At 39.8% G+C, this 19,045-nt stretch overlaps 1 protein-coding gene across 3 annotated transcripts; it reads left to right on the top strand.

The window, feature by feature from the left end:
* The first annotated feature begins 15 nt into the window (after positions 1 to 15).
* On the top strand, positions 16 to 18,929 carry micall1a (MICAL-like 1a). Of its 3 annotated transcripts, XM_044113646.1 has the most exons (17): positions 21 to 166; positions 272 to 996; positions 7,192 to 7,240; positions 8,547 to 8,688; positions 8,767 to 8,867; positions 9,889 to 10,019; positions 11,465 to 12,030; positions 12,114 to 12,174; positions 13,226 to 13,626; positions 13,886 to 14,241; positions 14,799 to 14,933; positions 15,048 to 15,174; positions 16,108 to 16,198; positions 16,654 to 16,727; positions 16,836 to 16,950; positions 17,037 to 17,083; positions 17,179 to 18,929. In XM_044113646.1, the coding sequence occupies exons 2-17, from the start codon at positions 854 to 856 to the stop codon at positions 17,310 to 17,312; spliced, it is 2,673 nt and encodes an 890-aa protein (XP_043969581.1). In that variant the 5' UTR covers positions 21 to 166; positions 272 to 853; the 3' UTR covers positions 17,313 to 18,929. The 3 variants fall into 3 exon arrangements, with proteins under 3 accessions (XP_043969582.1, XP_043969580.1, XP_043969581.1); XM_044113647.1 differs by having other exon boundaries at positions 16 to 996; positions 13,928 to 14,241; XM_044113645.1 differs by having other exon boundaries at positions 17 to 996.
* Positions 18,930 to 19,045: the final 116 nt, after the last annotated feature.

The following is a 19,045-nucleotide window of genomic DNA, read 5'->3' as shown; positions in this document are numbered from 1 at the left end:
ATTATTATTATCATACAGTTACTATTTTAATGACTTTGTTTTCTCTTTTTGTTCACTTAAGAAAAACTCATAAAATGGCGGACGCACTGACCCATCTCTTCTGTGCAGCGCCCCCTGATGGCTGAGAAGAGGAACGACAGAGTGGTTCAGAGAAGAAAGGTCGAAGGTGTGCTGACAACAAATTTAGCTAAACTAGTCTACAGTAACTCCACCGCTTTGAGTTTTATCACCTGCCCATTTTTTTTCAATTATTATCCTTTTTGAATTTTAGGTTTTGACAAGAGTTTTGAGTTGACCCAGCGTCAGTTATAGACTGTAGCAACAATAAGGCGTTGTGGACCAGGTCGAGGAGGAAATGATCATCCCTGTTTCGACGTTATCACAGCATCTGGATATTATTTGCGGATCCCCCAAAAAACGAAGAAGCCTGTTTAAGTGGATTCGTCAAGAAGTTTGTATTGATTAAGCTTACTTTATCAGCTCCAGGCTTCAGTTAGTGTTATAACAACAACAGGCTCGTGTAGCCGTTTGAGTGCCGATAGTTTCACACGGGAAATGAACTTAAGCCTTTTTGTTTTGCACTTGCAACAGCTAGCTAACTTCTCGCACGATTGTGGTCCATGTTCCTAACGAGACTCTGTGGACGTGGGTGAATGCAACGCCTCGTCTCTTCGGGTGTTGCCTGCCTGCCTGGCTGGCTGGCTGTCTGTCGACCCTCTGCAGCAGCACGCTGCTGCTGCTGCTCCGCCTGCTGCTGTGATTTCCTGACTCTCCTGACGCCGTTTGAAACTAAAAGACATCGATTTTTATTTGGCTTTAATGCAGCTGCTCATGTGTGCTGAACAGTAGCACAATGGGATCCCTGAAGGCTCTCCAGCAGTGGTGTCGGATACAGTGCGAGAACTACAACGATGTGGAAATCAGGGACATGTCCGCGTCCTTTCGGGACGGCTTGGCGTTTTGTGCCATCATACACCGCCACAGACCAGATCTAATGTAAGTACTCTGAAACCTCACTATGTATCTGATATAGCTTTAAAGAGATTGTAATGTTTTAAACGCCATGAAGCCTAAGGAAACGTCAGCACCCTGCTGTTACAAGATTGTGAAGAAATAAAAATAAAGGTCTACGGTCTTCTGCATTAAATTTAGCAGCAAATTCACTTCCAAGTTTAATCAGATGATCACAAGTCTTTTGGCATATATGAGGGGCTGTGTAACCTAAGATTTGGCTCAATTTCATTCACAACAAATGTAATGTCAAAGCAATTAACAAGAAAATGAGTGAACTCAATTCACAGAAACGTATAATCAAGTAAAGCCAATCAGATTCCGATTCCCTTGCACACCTAGTTGACAAAGTAGTCAGAGTCAGTTTATGCCAGTTGGTTGAACAAAACTGTCCACATTGATCTAATAAAGCATTATAACAAACTGAAATATTGTAATTTGTTCAGAAATTGCTTGTTTCGTTTAGGCGTGTTGTGTTGTACAACCCCCCTGATGAATAGCTTAACAGTGTGGGACAAGCCTTGCTATCTGTCTGTGATAAAAACCCATCCTCTCCATATTTCACACCCACACAAGATAACACAACATCATCCGTGGTATTTAGGTGGTTAATTATTTATGGGGAAGGGACAAGGATGACTTAACATTGTTTTAGTCAAGCTCAAGAAGAGGAATTTCTCAACACATTTTAACCCTACATAAAATGACCATGACCTAATCATAGTGAGAAATTACCACTTTAAATACAGAGCCTTTTCCCTTTTCAGTAAACGCTTTAAAAGTAAAGCAGTTAAAGTACTTTGGACCTTTTGGGATTTTGGAAGAATTAAAAACAGGTTAGTGACAGATACATACATACAATGTTGGATTTCCTGCATTTTCTGTTGGACTAAAGACTAGTACTTTAACCAAGAAAACATTTTTGTCTGCTCGCTTGTGTGTTTTAGTCTTTATACAAATTGAAGACTGTTGGTCGGACCAAATTGAAATCTCAAAATCTGCGCTAATTGGGAAAAGCTTTATTAATGCACCTTTAGTGAACTGTTCAAAACAGTATCCGGGTTTTAATTAGTGTTAGAAGTAAGTATAAAGCAGTTTGTATGCTATAAATCTGAGAACTTAACAGTGTTCTTACTTTGTAGGGTTCTTTCATCTTTTTAATTTAAATTCCAAGAATACTCTAAAAAGACATTTTAAAAGTAGTGGCAGTTTTTTTTGTCCACACACAAAAAATACTCCTAATACTTAAAAACATATTGTAATCTGTTGAACAACCTTTTACTTATGTCATATCTTATTATTGTACATCCAAACAAAGTGTAACCATGCATTTTTATCTGAAACTATTCTATTTGTTTCAAGTAGTGCTTTAGTGGGGGACTGACCTTTTCCTCCTGCACAGGGAGAGAACACAAGACGACACAAAACACAACATAATCTTTGTGATTTGGGTGGTTTGTTGTAGGGAAGAGGTTCAGGATGACTTGCCGCTGGTTTGGTTGAGGTCAAGAGCAGGAAATGTTATCACAATGCAGTTTATTTGTGTAGCAACAATTCACAAACGATTGTCACCTCAAGACCTTTTGCAGAACAGGCCTGTTTAATGGCCAACAATATAGATAGATATAATCAAATAAATCCATATAAAAGCCATCCAAACATCTAGACAGATTCAGAATCGACTAGCATGCAGTCCATTTTGATCACAGCTATGACACAGATGGTCATTTATCTGTGGATCTAAAGAGTTTCCTATTTTAGATTGATATAGATTCAGATTCAGACAGTTAATCAATTCTGGTAGGCATTTCATTTGTAGTCTTCCCGTTTTGCATTTACCTCTAACCTGCAATGGAAAATCCAATAGTGGGCTATAGACAAATCCTGAAAACGTCAAGTTAGAGCTGGAATGTTGAGGCTTTTCCTGGTTGACTCCTGTTTTTGTTGTTCTGTTTGAGCAGTTAACATTATTATTGTTTTTAATGCTAAACACTCTAATGCTTAACACATGATAGTTGTGCTGCAGTTTTTTTAGATGGCGTTACGTGTTTGCCATCCACTAACAAACGAAGCAATTGCAGCTTTATTACAATGATTGTATCAAAAACCTTTTATTTGCCTTCTCTTCTACTCAAAAAATGGTGTTTAAATTTATTCTGGAGGTTGACATCATTATAGACTAAAACCAGTTTCTAAACTCTTAGTTTTGCATTTAATAACCAGGGGAAAATAATCGTATTTTTCCATTATGACCTTCAGATCATGTGACAGTTGATCCTTGACGATTGATCGGGACATCTCGACAACAAATACTGCATAGCTGGAGCAAAGCCTCCTTGCTTCTTTGAAAAGTACTATTCAGGACTCGTATCCTCCATGTTTAGCAAAGAGGAGCTTGAAGTAGCTTTTAGCTCTTGCTTTGGGCACAGTATGATCTCAGCCTTAAACGCTGCGCAGATTATTATCATCAACATTCCAACGTTGGCGTGCTCTCGAGTCACATCACAGGACATGGCATGTTACAGAAATCAAATTCATGCAAACACATAATCCTGCAAAGCTGCTTTTACATTGAATTAGTGACAATAACTGAAAAAAACAAAAACAACGGAAGATGCAAGAAGGGCATGACGGTTCGTATTTTTAAAGGGAGCATAAGTGAGAACAAAAGTAAAACTAGAGTGCATCTAAAACAAAAACACTTCCACTATCAGCAGTAATTTAACATCAAAGCACCGGTGACACCACTTCCTTCTCTTTAAGTTTCAGGCTAGAGTGTTTTCTCTGCTTGGAACAAAAAAAGTAAAGTATGTTACACTTGTAATATACAAGTGTGAAATTTGTCATGCATCACAGCACTATTGTTTAGAGACATCTCTACACAAACACATCTGATTTTATGTTATGCATCCCTAAAAAAAATATCTGTACTTTCCAATATGTTTATTGCTATGCTGCAGAAAATGTAAATATTGTATTTGCTGTTTTCCCCCCCACAGTATCATTTGGCCCTTGCTTAAACAATTGCCCTTCTTTGCAGTGTGACAGCAACCATTCACAGAAAATCTGTGCTGCGTATGACTCGCTTTAGAAGTCCTCTCTGTGTAGCATAATGCAGCTCTGTTGGTAGCGCCTGTGCTGAGCAGCGTTAGGATTTCCTGCTGAAGCAAGTCAACGGCCTCCATTGTAGTGGCTGGATTGCACACAAGCTTTCTTGTAAATTATGTTTGTGTCCTTCCCCTGGTACTTGGTGACAAAGAGAAAACATCTGGTGGGCTGATTCTTAGATTAGCATCTTGTTTCTTTTCAGAGTACAAACTAGACTTTGCCTTGATGTAACAGAGTAAATATTGACTTATTATTAAATTTTTGACTATCCGGTGCTGTGGAATATGGAGGGTTTAAAGGACAAAAGTTCACGAATCATTTATACTTTTTGTTTTCTTTCGTCCAAACCCTTTTGCTTAACTTTCTCTGTGCTGCGGATGATCAGCCGAACTCGCACTGATCCAGATAGGCAGCCCTGTCGGTCTAATCTGTGCATGAGACTTCTCTGCCTGTCAGACTCTATTTGCCATCAATTTGGATCCAGGCCATTGTTTCCCTGTACTGTAAACTGCAGCCAACCGTTTTCATCTGAGTAAAGTGCCAGTGATGCGGAGGAGAGGCGTCGTCATAATTCCTGTGGCCAAGGCCAACCGTTACTAACACAGGGGGAGTCAGTATTGGTACAGCCAGATTAGTCTAAGCTAGAGTGCCCTGCCGAAGTATGGATAACTTCAATTTCTCCACATTTTTTCACATTGCCACCCCAAACATGAAAATATATTTAATTGAAATTTTATCTAATAGACCACATAGAAGTGGCACACAGTTTTTAAGCTTCTAAAAAGTGGAGAATTGTAAATTGTAGCCTGCATTGCATTCTGCCCTGAGTCGATGTGTAGAGCCGCTATTCACTACAATTGTCTGCTGGTATTCAGCATTTGGCAGCAATATTTGGTAGGTTGAGAGCCACACACATGCAAATTTTATAACGATAATATATCTGAGATGCTAAAAAGAGTGTTGGCACACTGTGATGAAAGAGGAGAACCAGGAAAATGTAGATTATCTTTTAGCTTTTGTGTGGATGAAAGGCCAAAATACATAAAAATGGATTACTTTTCCCAGATATCAGGCTATATGGACTAAACCCATGGTTAGTAAAGTTTTACTGCAGGTCTTATAATCAGTCGATGGTTTTTGACCCTCTGCCTCCTCAGGAATCAGGTGGGAGCTGCTGTTAGCTTTTTCCTTCTGCTACATCCAAGTGGTGTAGCCACTTATTTTTTTAACTTTAAACAAGATATCAAGATAGCTTGTTGGCAAAATTAACATTTATGTTGAGAAAAAAGAAAGACTATCAGGCTTCTGGACTGATAGTGAACAATGTTCTCACCTTTATCTCAAGCAGCATTCAGAGCCTTTGCTGTTGGTTATTTTGTTTAGTTTTTACTTTAGTGTTTGCTTTGTTTTTTGTCCTTTTTCTTGTGCGAGGCAATGAAAAAGTTAGAGTTGTTCGGACAATTTTTTATTTTTTTTACTTGATTTGTGAAGAATTGCGTTCAGTGTGTTCAGATTTTTAGACTGCCGTAGATATCGCTACTAGTACATTCTGTTTAATTTTGAACAAAATGCTTGTGATATCAGTTTTCTTATACTTTTTAAGCTTTTGTTGTCTTGTAGTTCTTGTTAAAACTCATAAAATGTAAAAATTTTTACCAGTAAAACAAATTTTCATCTAATGCTGAGTAATTATAGTTACATTTGTAAATGGCAAACTGGAAGGTATTTTTTTTGTCTGTCATAACTTGATCCTGTTTTTATTTATTTTTTTTAAGTCGGCACAAAAATCTTCTGACTGAACTAAATTTAACAGAGTTACTGACACAGCCAGGTTTTCATCGTGAGGATTTGAAACGCCCGACACTCAAAGACGCACTGTTCCTCAGCATTACTCACTCCCAAAATAAACCCAGAGTGGGGCCGAGTTGCAGAGGATTAGGATTGCAGTTCCAGTCTCACGCCTGGTCTCATCATATACGTCTGTGTCAGCGAGGATCTAGAATATGAACCCTGTCCAACGGTTTCAGGGAGTGTTGCAGGTCGCGCTCAATTCATTTTGCAGCAACGGAGGAGTTTGGCACAATCTTGATGTCCGGGGTGGTGTGTGTTGCAGTCATGGGAACTAGATTACAGAGAACAGAGGTCACTTTGTGAGCCTCTGACAAGCAGCTCATTCAGAGGATTTTGCCTTCTTGAAACAACCACATGGTTTCCAAAAGCTTTCGCCAAAGACAGGGTGTGTGTGTTTTTTTTTTCCCCCTTCATGCTTCATTAGTCATTTGCATCCACACAGACACGGTTATCCCAGAGCTGCTCAGACGTTTTCCAGTTTTACTGCAGGAAGTTTGCCGGCAGGAGCCTGGCTGTACTTGCTTGCTCCAAGCACTTCAGGGCCAAGTCTTGTAATTATCAGGCCCGTGCTAGTTTGATGCTGCTGTTTCTTTCCCTTTGTTCAGGCAGTTTATCGGCCTCACGTGGCGTTTATGTGGAGGTTGGACATTCTCAGCTGTGGTATGTGTGAAGCAGGCAAGCTCAACATTGCTGTGTGTCTAGCTGGCCTGCCAGTAATAGAAAGGTGATGAGTAAGACTTTGTAAGCGGAATAAATACCATACTGTTCAGTAAAGGGATGACTTTGAAGATTCTTTGGGATTCCTTCATTTTGTTTGCCTTGGGATACAAAAAAAAGTTACCAGAGCCTGCATAGGTTAAAAACTGACGGCAACAGTCAATGTGGTCTATTTCATTTTTTGTTCAAAGTTCTTCAAGTTTAAAAGAAATTCCTGTCCCGTTTATGCAAATTAGATTTATCATGCATAAATAGCATCTTCACCTAATCTACGTTTAAAATTGATTTCAATACCAGGGAGGAATGAAGGAAAAGAAATCAAATAGCGAAGGGAGTATTAAAATTCACTACAATATTTAATTACACTAGTAAATTATGCAAAGATAATTTCAAGGGATTCAGAGGCTTACCAGCTGGTAAGATTAAAAAAATGAGCTTGTAGTGTGTAATTATAGTGGCTACATGCTAATTTGTATCTGTCTTTCTTTTTTTTTTCTATTACAGAGACTTTGATTCACTGTCTAAAGAAAACGTCTATGAGAACAACCGTCTGGTGAGTCACAAACTTTTGCTCTCATGAAGTCATTTTTTTCTTTTTAATGATGGAGTATTAGCTCATTTCTTGCAAGCTAGCTTTTAGGCATTGTATCTGTTAGCCACTTGTCCTTTGGGGTGAATGCAGTCATGGCTGGCGTGACTTTGATTTATTTAACAGCTTATGTGGGGTTAATGTTACTTAATCCTGGTGGAGTCTGACTAAGGCTCAGACTCTGAGGGAGACATATGATGCATTCAAGGTCAGGAAAAAAAACATGTTCTTTGCATAAGCCTGTAGAGAAGTTATGAAGAGAGGACTACAAGAGCAAAGAACTTTATTTGCAAGTTTTTTTTTTAGTCTTAATTTTTCCAATTGTTTATAAAAAAGCTATAGGGGAAAAAACCTTCAATGGCACGAGGACATTCAAACTCTTCTTATAATTGCTGAGCAGCTTTTTGCTTGTTTCTACTGGCATTTTAAAAACTTTTGCAATAAGCTCCAGGTGTTTGAATCACCCTCTTTCCCATCACCATGATCTTTAATTTCCTTCTCAAATCGTTCTATCATCTCCATAATATTACTATTGCTTCCAGTCATTATACCAACAATTTTACCAGCAACATTTATTTTCCCCTTGGGATTAATAAAGTATTTTTGAATTGAACAGAGCTGGTAAATGAGAAGATTTCTTTAATCTTAAATCTGCCAGGGGTAGGAATAATTTTTTAATTACATGTAAGCACATTAGCTAAAACACGACACAAACAGGCTGCGGCATCAAATACTGTCTCTCTTTCACTGTGAGAATGTTTTTTTTAAAGGAAGTGAGGGAAAATACAGATTTGTTCACAGATTAATAATGCTCAAATTTCCATTTGGTTTTGCAAGCTAATTAGGCAGCGATTAAAAAAAAATTGTTACAGGTGAAACACACAAACAGTGCTAACGGGAGTGTGTGTGTTTTACACAGCCATATATATAAATATATATATATATATATATATATATATACCATCGGCACTGTTTGTGTGTTTCACCTGTAACAATCACAGATGGTAAGCCAGCGACAATTATCAGAAATTCACTTTCTTCATTGATTCCATTTTCAATCTTTTGAATTCAAGTAAATGCCTAAGGATTTATTGAAATCAATTTGATAAAGTCATAATGTGATTGTCAAATTAATAATCAGGTTAGATAAATGATCAGAAAGAGTTCTCTATATGCCTAACCTTTTACACATCATGGACCCCTGGCTACTATAAATTATCAGCCTATCAGATAATGTTCCTTCCCTTCCTCCTTCATGTTTCTGCTGCAGGCATTTGAGGTGGCGGAGGTGGAGCTGGGCATTCCAGCCTTGCTGGACGCAGAAGACATGGTGTCCATGAAAGTCCCGGACCGACTGAGCGTCATCACATACGTGTCTCAGTACTATAACTTTTTTAACAACAAGTCCCAAGGTGGGTTCACTTCGTTCTCCAAAATCTTCAAAGTCTTCCATGTGATTAACCTGACTCCTTTTGCTCTGTCTACCACAGCAAACCCTCCATCTATGAAGAGGCTCAGTACAGTCAGCCATAATGAACCAGCTCAAAAAAGGCCGTCAACTCCTTTAGAAGACAAAGGGGTTGAGCCTGAGGTAAGTGTGTGAAATGGCATGGAGGGAAAACGCATTAAAATGAACTAATGTCTGTGTACTTGCATTGTTTTTCATACTTGTCTTCTGGCTAAAATTTATTAAAACTGCATGACAGCAACAAGTATTTTTCAAATAAACTCTATTAAATTATAAATTCCACATGTTCCCTTTTTTAAATATATATCTGCATGATCCGTTTGGTTTTAACTGTGAAGCCAACATTGCACCAATCCTCAATGGGATTGATATTTCTATGCGTCCCTGTTTGAGCATTGTGTTATGGCTGGGGGTGGGGGTGGAGGGGGGGGCGTAACCATAGCGATAGCATAAGTCTATAAAGATAGCCTCTGTATCCTGTCTTTCTTTTTTCTCGCATGACTCCAATTTCTTTCCTCCATCCCATACTGGCATCATATCCTCCCCCTTCCTCATGTCTGTAGATGGGAATTCATTCCTCTTCCTGTTCTTCATCCTCACATCTGTTCCCCCCTTCACTCTCTGGTCCTGAGCCTAGGCAGTAATGTGGGGGTGGGGGTTGGGGTAGTAAGTAAAGGAAAAACCCTTTAGGTCAGTGTTTTCTAATCATCTTTTGCATATAAAAGACTAACGGCGGTTTTATCCTAACATCCTGTGTGGCAGGGTTTGCAGTGCGTTGCCTTTACATAACGCATAACACACAGAAATGCCTAAAAACATAACAAACCTAAATTTCAGTCACAGCAAAAAAAAATTTGAGTGCTAATCTGTTTTTTTTTTTTTTTTACTATTTATTACTTTAACACGTTTTTTTGTTTGAACTAACTGCTGTTTTAAGCTGTGCAGACGTGAATCAGCGATTTGCAGATGTAGCCAGATTAAGCAGAATGAACAATCCACATCCTCAAATCCTGACTCCATGTGTAATTTCCCCCTCCCTCATTGCTCTACATCTTGCCCCTTCCCCTGATGTCTCCTCCTTGTTCCTCCCCGTCCTGCAAACAACATCCTGGGTCTGTGGCGTCGTCGGGTCCTGCCCGTGCAGACCGGTGCAGAGGTGGCTGCGGCGGCCAAGCGCAGCAGTCTGAGCAGCACTTGTGCTGCTTGCCAGAAACACGTTCACCTGGTGCAGAGGTTCCTCATCGACGGCAAGCTCTACCATCGGAACTGTTTCAGGTGAGTACTGAGAAGATGGCTGCAAAACATCAGAGGAGTCAAACCTATTTTTTGGCACGTTAGAGAAAAATAAACTCCTAAATTAATGGGACATCTATTTAAATGGATTGCTGTAGCTAATATTTAATAAGAATTGGGTATTTAATTGTTTACAAACATTTTCTTCCAGTCCTGCGTGTAAATTGTAAACTCATATATTTGCAATATAGATATTTGGAGGCATTTAGATGATAAAATGGCAATAAAAAAAAAAATTGAAATAATTTCGTTGTTTTTAACCAAAAACACAGATTTATAACCACAGCACATAGTTAGAGTCAGAAAAAGAAATAGTTAGCACAAAATCTGAAAGTTTTAGACGGGCTACTACATCATTTATGTGTAGTGTGCTAAACGGCACATCATAATTACATTCAATTATATTTTCAAATGGAAACAACAAGCACTTACTGATGCTGTCATGTAAAACTTGTGGAAAAATGGTTTCAGCTGCTAATCAGATATTGGCTTTTAAAACATCAATCACATATCAAGGAAATTCATCGTATCTGAATACAATGTGGTCTTTAGGTTCTTTCTTTTTTTTTCTATAAAGGTATACTTCCGGCCAGCATAAAATCGTTTTGTTCTAAATTTAAGAGTAACACTTCTCCCACAACACTTCATCATCACAGCTGCTGAAGCGTTTACCCAGCCACTGAACCAGATGAATTTAGGGCAATAATTTATATAACTCCATTAAAATCTGATTTTTTTTTTTTCTTTTCAAACTAAATCTGATTTTAAGCCTTTTATTCTGACTTTCTTTTCTTGAAACAAAATAAATTACAGAAAATACTTTCAAAAAGTAGCTTTTCTTTCAATCAATCTTTCTGTGAGCTGACTTGAATTCAAAGTCCAACTAAATAGAAGCTGCAAAGCACATTTTTAAACAAGATGGTGGGCCTTGGGCGTTCTGACGTATGGAACTCAGTGAGCGTATTGTTAGAAAAAAAAAAAAAAGATTTTTCAGAATGTGACTAATTGGAAAAAAAAAAGCAATTCATGGCATAACCCCAGCTTGAATGCAGTTCAACTGATGTACTTTGTATGAATAGTTCCTCCTGTTGGTTTCTAGTGAAGACATGTTTATGGTGGCCTGCACCAACAACCACCATCAGGTTGTCATTTTTTAGCTATAAGCTTAACATTTTCACTTTCTAATATATGTAATCTTTTTGATTATGCAAATATGGTGGATGTGCTTTATGTGTGCATCACAATTACAGGATTATACTGAAACAAAATATATTTGTAAAATCATGTTTTTATGTAAAACAAACAAACAAACAAAAACATAGTTTGAGTTGTGACTGTTATTGACATAAGATTTATCATTAATATTTCTAGGGTGACAGCTCTGTGTCTCAGTAAGAAAATCTTCAGGTTGACGTTTTTTCTTTCAGGTGCACAGAGTGCCACAGCACTCTGCTTCCTGGATCCTACAAAGGAAATAACTCCGGGGCATTGGTGTGTACACACCATCTCTCTAGACACGCTTCAGCCAGTCAGAACGGTCGTCCAGATCTCAGTAAGAAGCCAGAGGAGGTTCAGCCCGCTCGGACCGGTCGCAGTGCAGCTCCCTTCCCCGCGCTCTCCGAGAGGGATGAGGCCAAGACCCCTTCTCCAGTTCGCTCCACAAGCACCGAGACGCCGGCTGATGACTCGGCCACAGCCACTGCTGTAGTAACAAGTAAGGAAGAGTCTTTGGGTGAAGAAGAAGAGGAACCGCGTCCTTCTTCTCCTCCTAATCCTTTCGACGAAAGTGATGAAGAGGAGGACGAGGGTGAAATAGAGGAAGAAACTCAAGCTGAAGAAGCTTCAAATGGGGATCTTCCTCCTCCCTCTGATGGTGAAGCTGCTGAAGCCAGTCGACCTGTTCCTGCACCCAGGAGGGTGTCAGAGGTCACCCCTCCACCTCGCCCAGTGCCTCGGGTTCGGGTGTCCTGCACCGCAAACAGCTCCCCAGCCGGTAAGTTCCCTCATAAGGATCTGAGTGCTCTCAAAATAGACACACATACATGAATTGGTCATACTTTTCTTTTGAAATCACAGGTGAACATCTGAAGCCTCCCACTCCTCCCAAACCAAGAGAAAGATCACAGTCTCCTGGAAGGTAGGCCAGTTTTCTGAGTGATGCCACTTGTCCTGGGCATCGGCACCATTTCACCTCCCTGAATCATGTCATCAGCAGTTCCTCGTCACAGTTCTGAAATGCATTTTGTCGCAGCGTGAACCGTCACTGTTTGTGCCTTGCAAAAGTATTCATACCCATAAAACTGTTGGATACTTTGTCAACTTACGACCCTAAACTTTGAACTGCAATATGGGGATTTTATGTGATACACAAAGGGTGATGTATAATTCAAAGTTGCAGAAGAATGAAACATGGATACGTTTTTTTGTTTTTCAAATCTGAAAGGTGTGTCATACGCCCTCCCTGAATTAATACTTTATAACTCTTATCTCTGTTGCAATTACACACATACTTTTTAGAGGTACAGTACAGACCAAAGGTTTGGACACACCTTCTCAATTCAATTAGAAAGTGTGTCCAAACTTTTGGTCTGTACTGTATGTGTGTACGTCAGTACCGGCACATCTAGAGACTGAGATTTTCCCCATTTTACATTTTCACGCTACTTAATGATTCGTCAGATTAGATGAAGAGCTCCTGTAAACAGGATTTTCAGGTAGATTTAGGCCTAGACATGGTGTAACAATCTATTAGAATGGTTCCAACACATTATTGCTCTATGTCGTAATGTAAAACTTGACATTGCAGCTCCAGTTATGTGTGCACGAGTTTCACTGTCTCTGCTGAAGAAAAGCACGCCCACAAATTCAGGTTGACGCTCAGAGTTAGTTTCCCATTAAGACTATTTGACATCTGCACAACTTAAGGAGTATTGGTGTAAAAGGGACCAAATACAAGCACTCCATAGCAGATTCCAATTAGCAAAAAAAAATATGTGAAAACTATTTATCATTTTTCTTCCACTTCACATTTTATTGTATCTTGATGTGAGGTTGTTGAATGACAAAGTGAAAAAGCGTTCAAGAGGTATTTATGCTTTTCTAAGGTACTGTGTGTGTGTGTATGGGTGTGTATGATGTGGTTTTCCTCCGTGTGACCCCTCCATCACTGTCTGTGTCTCATGGTTCAGTGGCACCCATAAACTTAAAGACCCACCTTGGCTTGCCCTGGTCCAATCAGAAACTAAGAGGAAGAAAGCCCCTCCTCCACCCCCTCCTGGAGTGACAACGCCTCCAAACACAGGCTCTCTGTCTTCTCTCCAAGCGGAGGGCTCTGGACCCAGCACGCCCCCCAACCCATTTGAGGATGAGGACGATGAAGTCAATGAAGAGGGAAGCGATGGAGGAACGGCTCCACCCGCAGTGGCGGCCACCCACCCATGGTACAACATCACTCAGACACCTGACGGGGCAGGGTCAGAGGTCACGCCCAGAACAGAAAGTTCGTCCCGTTCTGCCAGCCCAGGCAGCGCGAAGAGCAAGAAAAGGCCAGCCCCTCGGGTTCCCCCCCAACCGCCTACTGGGAACCAAGGTTGGTTTGATCATCCAGCTGAACATTTACACTTTAACTAAAAATTCTTCTCTAGGTCGGATTTCTGAAACTCTAAACCAAAAGAACACAAATGACTTGTTTGTAACAAAGACCAACTGAAGACGATGTGCTGTAAATGAAAATTAATAATTTTTGTTCTTTCGCTTCCATTTTATCCTCTCCCTGCTTCCGTTTCGCTTCATTTGTGCCGTCTTGCCTCTGTACTACTTTATTCTTCTTACCAAACCACCTCCCTCAGCTCCCTCTCACTCGCAGCCCTCCTCCTGTTCTCCTTCTCCAGCTCTCAGCATAGAGAGTTTGTCTTCCTCTTCAGACCACAGCTCCTCCCAGCTCCCACTGGGCGCCAGCAGCGACCAGGAGCAGAGCTTCAGCAAGAGTGTCTCGGAGCCGTCCATCTCGTCGCCAGGCGACAACCCGTCTTCCTCGTCCTCGGCAGATCTCCTGAACCATTCCTCCCAACGCTCCTCCCCGTCTGCGTTGCCTCCCAATGCCAGCTCTGCGCCGGCCACTCCGCAGACCAGCCGCAACACTGGAGCCAAGCCACCTCGACCGACCACCACTCCCAGCCCGCTAACCACGCAGGCACCCAACAAAGTAATGAATTCGCATCCAGGCCAGATATACACCACGACATCATAGCAATACACAGTAAGCCCAACAGAGAATAAACCTTCATAGAGGCAAATAAGGTGGAGAACAAAGACATGTAAAATGTAAAATGTTGCATTTTACATGCATATCATCTAGTGGAAAAAGTAACAAAAAAAATAGCATGCTCTGGACTTAAGATGGAGCACATGAACACATATTCATAACATGCCTTGATTAAACTAATCTATCTTCTATGTAATTCTAGTACCAAAAAATTAACTTTGTACCAGGTGAGTCTCTCACACAAAAGAAAAAAAACCCTCATAGAGGCAAATAAGGTGGAGAACAAAGACATGTAAAATATAAAATGTTTGCATTTTACATGCATATCATCTAGTATTTCTTGTCTCTTCTACCAAGAGATATGCAAACATACCTTTATCTTGGCTTTTTTTTCCATTCTTCTTCTTTTTCTCTCTCCCTGGAGAATAAGTTCTGCTTTGCAACATTGGTTTGCTTGCTTATTTTCCATCAAATGTCTTTTTAAAATTTTTTTGCAGAGGTTTTGTAAGGAGAATCCCTTCAACAGGAAAGCTTCTCCTTCCAATGCCAAGTCTGAAAATCAACCTTCCAAAGGCCCTCGTCCTGCCAGACCCCCGGCACCAGGACACGGGTTCCCACTTATCAAACGCAAGGTCTGAAGTAGCTGGATCGTGTTTTTTTGTTTTGTTTGTTTGTTTGTTTGTTTGTTCTTTTTAAAATGATGCCAATAGGATACGTTCTCACCAGGCTCCAAATAATTCTTGCAGGTGCAGTCGGATCAGTACATCCCAGTAGAGGACATCCATGCGGAGTTGCTTCAGCTAGAGAAGCAGCTGGATGAGCTGGAGCAGAGAGGGGTGGAGCTGGAGAAGAAGCTGAGAGACACTCCTAACGGTATCGCATGTGTGGTTTCTGTTATTTCTCGATGCAACACAGTAAATATAAAAAGTCTTCTCACCCTTGGAAATATATTTTTGTGACGTAAAAAAAAGAGAGACAAAGATAAATCATTTCGGAGCTTGTTTCACCTTTTCACATGACCGTTGCTTTGTACAGTTCGAAAGGGAAAAAAAGTAAATTTGTTAGAAAATATTTAAACATGAAAGAGTAGTCAGGTTGCATAAATGTGCATAATCTTAAAGCAATGCTTTGTTGAATCGTTTTTCAGTTCCAGCTTTCAGTCTGTGGTAGTTGTAGGATTTTCATTAAATGTGCATCACTTTGGATAAACCTGTGGTTTGTACAGAGTTTAGAAAAGGACCAATATCTCAATGTACAAAAAAAAACAAACAAACTGTAGGATAAATAGTTAAATCACAACAGAAACTGTCAAGATGAGGGCGAGTCGGAGGGTCTGCTAGGAGCCCACCAGTTGTGGAAGTGTTCAACAAGAACTTACTGTGTTCTACTTATCAAAACAAACTGATGTATTCTCCATATATTGAAGAGAGAAGGTTTCTCTTTAAAAATAAACATCTGGTTATGGCTAAAATCTCCTAATCCCTTCTGGAAAACAAAGGATAGTTTTATGAAGCTACCATACATTAAAACCTTCGGCCATAACTTGGCACTTAAGCAACATCCCATCTCGATCGACAATGAAAGATTACACTTTCCCCTCTAACATAATTTGTTTTTCAGGTTAATTGTATCGTTGCGTGTCACATCTAAGGTAGAAAAAGCTCTGAAGTGACTTATCATGTTCTCTTTTTATGTCGCAGAAACATTTCTGCAGGGGTGCAGAGATGATTTCTGTTCAATACAAGAATTCAATGATATTTAATGCCAAGTCATGCTGAAGTTATTTCTCTTCTATTCTCTGTGAAGATGAGGATGAGGAGCGCCTCCTGGTGGACTGGTTCACTCTGATTCATGATAAACATCATTTAGTGCGACGCGAAGCTGAGCTGGTCTACACGTAAGTCCAACACTGAAGAAACGGTTCTCTTCATATTTTGAGGACTAGAAGCTGACTGATGCTCCCATCAAGCAAACGGTTAAACGAATCAGTCTTTTTGTAAAGATAAAAATAAAGCAAATTTTATTTTCCTGTTTATGATTGTGTAAGTTTATCTGCAGCTAGTTTTAACTGGCATAAAATTGCGAAAGAATTGGACTTTATGTGCATCTGCAATCTTTTAATCCATTCACAGATGCAGAAACTATCGGGAAGCTTTTGATTGCTTGATTCTTTATTTATTGGCCCAGATTGTTGATGCTTCTGTACACAAACCTTTGACGGCATTTCTATCTTGTTTTTGTACCACAGTGCAAACATGGAATAATGGATTATTTTCTAAAGAGACAAGGTTATATTGCATCTGATAGAAGTAGAACTATGACCCATAATATGGTGTTTTGTTCTCCACACAGTGCGAAGCAGCAGAACCTGGAGGAGAGGCAAGCTGATGTGGAGTACGAGCTGAGGTGTCTTCTCAACAAACCAGGTTTTTATAGACTTCCACAATACCCTTTGGCAATAGCAGATTGAGTCTCCAACAGTGTAAAACAAATGTTTGCATTCTTTTTAAAAAAAACAACAAACAAAAAAACAGAGAAAGACTGGACCGAGGAGGACAAGACTCGGGAACAGGAGCTAATGGCAGAGCTAGTTACCATCATTGAACAGCGCAACCAAATAGTTAACAGCATGGATCAGGAGCGACAGAGGTAGTCAGCAGCTTGCTTCACTGGTACCCATCACTGCTGTACTAGTATATACTCATTGGTAATATTTATGATCGCTGTGTTAACAGGGAAGAAGAAGAAGACAAATTAATGGAGGCCATGCTGAAGAAAAAAGGTAGGATGTTTAAAATTAGGTGCTGGGCTAATTTCTTTTTTTTTCTTTTTTTTTTTTTGTAAGTCACGTTTTTATTTTCTTCCTCTTCTGATCAGACTTTCACAAGGATCCAGACAGTGACCACCAGAAGAAAAAAGGGACAAAGTTTAAACCCATCAAGGTGCTAAAGAGGCTGAGCCAGAAAGGAGATGCAGGAAAGAGCCACAGCCCTCGCAAGGACAAAAGCTGAGGAGGAGAGACTGTTGGACCGTTTTAACAAGACTCAATAAGTTTTTATTAAAAGAAGAATTATGAAACATATCGGATTGAGAAGAGAAACTTCCCTTGCAACCTTGCATCTGCTCACAACCCTTCTAAAACGTCTGCAGTGACTGTTTCCATTTGTCTTTGTGTTTCAAAGCGACGGTCTAACAAGCAAGTGCTTTCTGAGCTCTCAATAGAAAACTTGGTGAAGTGTAAGGGACGTTTTTATTGCGCCAACCTGATTTGTTTTATTTCCAAGCTTTACTCTTGCGGTGTTGCTCAGTGACCATGAAGGCTCAGCAGAGGACCGTGTTTTAAACTTATTGTTTCACCTTGATACCTGAGGCCCACAAGTCATTTTAGGGATGCACCAATCAGAACCGATCTCTGGTTTTCTGTTATGCTTTGAGCTTCCGAAACGGTTTTTCTCCAAATCCAGGTTTCCTTGGGGGCGTGAGAGGATAATTAATAACAGTTAATCTTGGAAACAGGCAGTTTCAGACTGCATCTGAGAATATATAGTAAGTATAATGATAAATTGATGTTGAAAACCTGAAAGATTAGAACAGGCCAACTACAGTTAGGGGTGCACCGATTGCAGTTTTCTATCTGATTGCTGATTACGGATCTTGATAAGCCTAACCTGCCGATTTTGATTTTGGCTCCTTTTTTTTTTTTTTTTTGTCTGAAATGTTGCTGAGTTGGCAACAATAGGGTGACTGTTAACTGCAAACCTGCAGACATGACCTGGTGGGCTGGTGAATCAGTCACACTTCTCACAGGAGAAAAGAAGAAGTGGCTGATTTTTAGGCCTTTGCTGAGGTAGATTATTGGGGGACAAGATTGACTTCACATTGTAAGTATTGGACGATCACCGATCTCCCAAAATTAAGGAAATCTGCACCGATACATCAGTGGACCCCTAATCTATGATGATAATTCATCCAGCCCTCCTGTTATCTACTGAAAGTGTCTCTCTCTCTCGTTCTTCTGCAGCCTTATTTGCAAAAAAAATTTTCAACAAGTTTACAGCAGTGGAGCTTCTTCTGACTACATTTTAAACACCCCACAGCTACAGAAAATATTCTCTATACAGTAACGGCGTCCACAGCTCAGATATTTGTTACTGTGACCTGATGGTGCAGTTTGAGTTTCAGTTTGGATACTCACAGGTCAAAGTCTTTTAATGCTAAAAATGGTCAGATTACACATAATATCTAACAATTACAGATTACACAAATTTACCTTAGGGTAAAGGCGACCCTAGGGGTAAAGGATGACCTTTACCCCTAGGGTAAATATTAAGGTGACCTTAATATCACCTTTACTCCTTAGGAGAGAAGATGGACCTTTTATTTGTTTCAACCCGTTTGGTTTGAACTGGTGGTACTATGTTTTTTTGGGATGATCGTGTTTTTGCTTTAAACTGCAGCATTTTCCATTAAAAAGCTCAACCAGCAAAGTATACCTAAAGAATTCCAGCTGCTATAGTGTCTCAGAAATACTTGTCATTTGTTTGTGCCTGTGCTGGAAACTTACAGTATTTATGAGAAGTGTGTGTTTGGGAGAAAAAAAAAAGTGAAAGGGAGAAAATGTTTTTTTTTTTTTTTTTTTTTAAATAAACAACCTGTAGCTGTTATAGTTCTCATAATTATCCGTCACACATGCAATAATTAGAAAAGGACAGTATATCATTAAGCAAAATACCATTTTATAGGA

Source organism: Gambusia affinis, linkage group LG04 (assembly GCF_019740435.1).
Source record: "Gambusia affinis linkage group LG04, SWU_Gaff_1.0, whole genome shotgun sequence".
NCBI lineage: Eukaryota > Metazoa > Chordata > Actinopteri > Cyprinodontiformes > Poeciliidae > Gambusia > Gambusia affinis.
The sequence above is the reverse complement of the archived record's forward strand: the minus strand, read 5'-3'. Positions and strand labels throughout refer to the sequence as shown.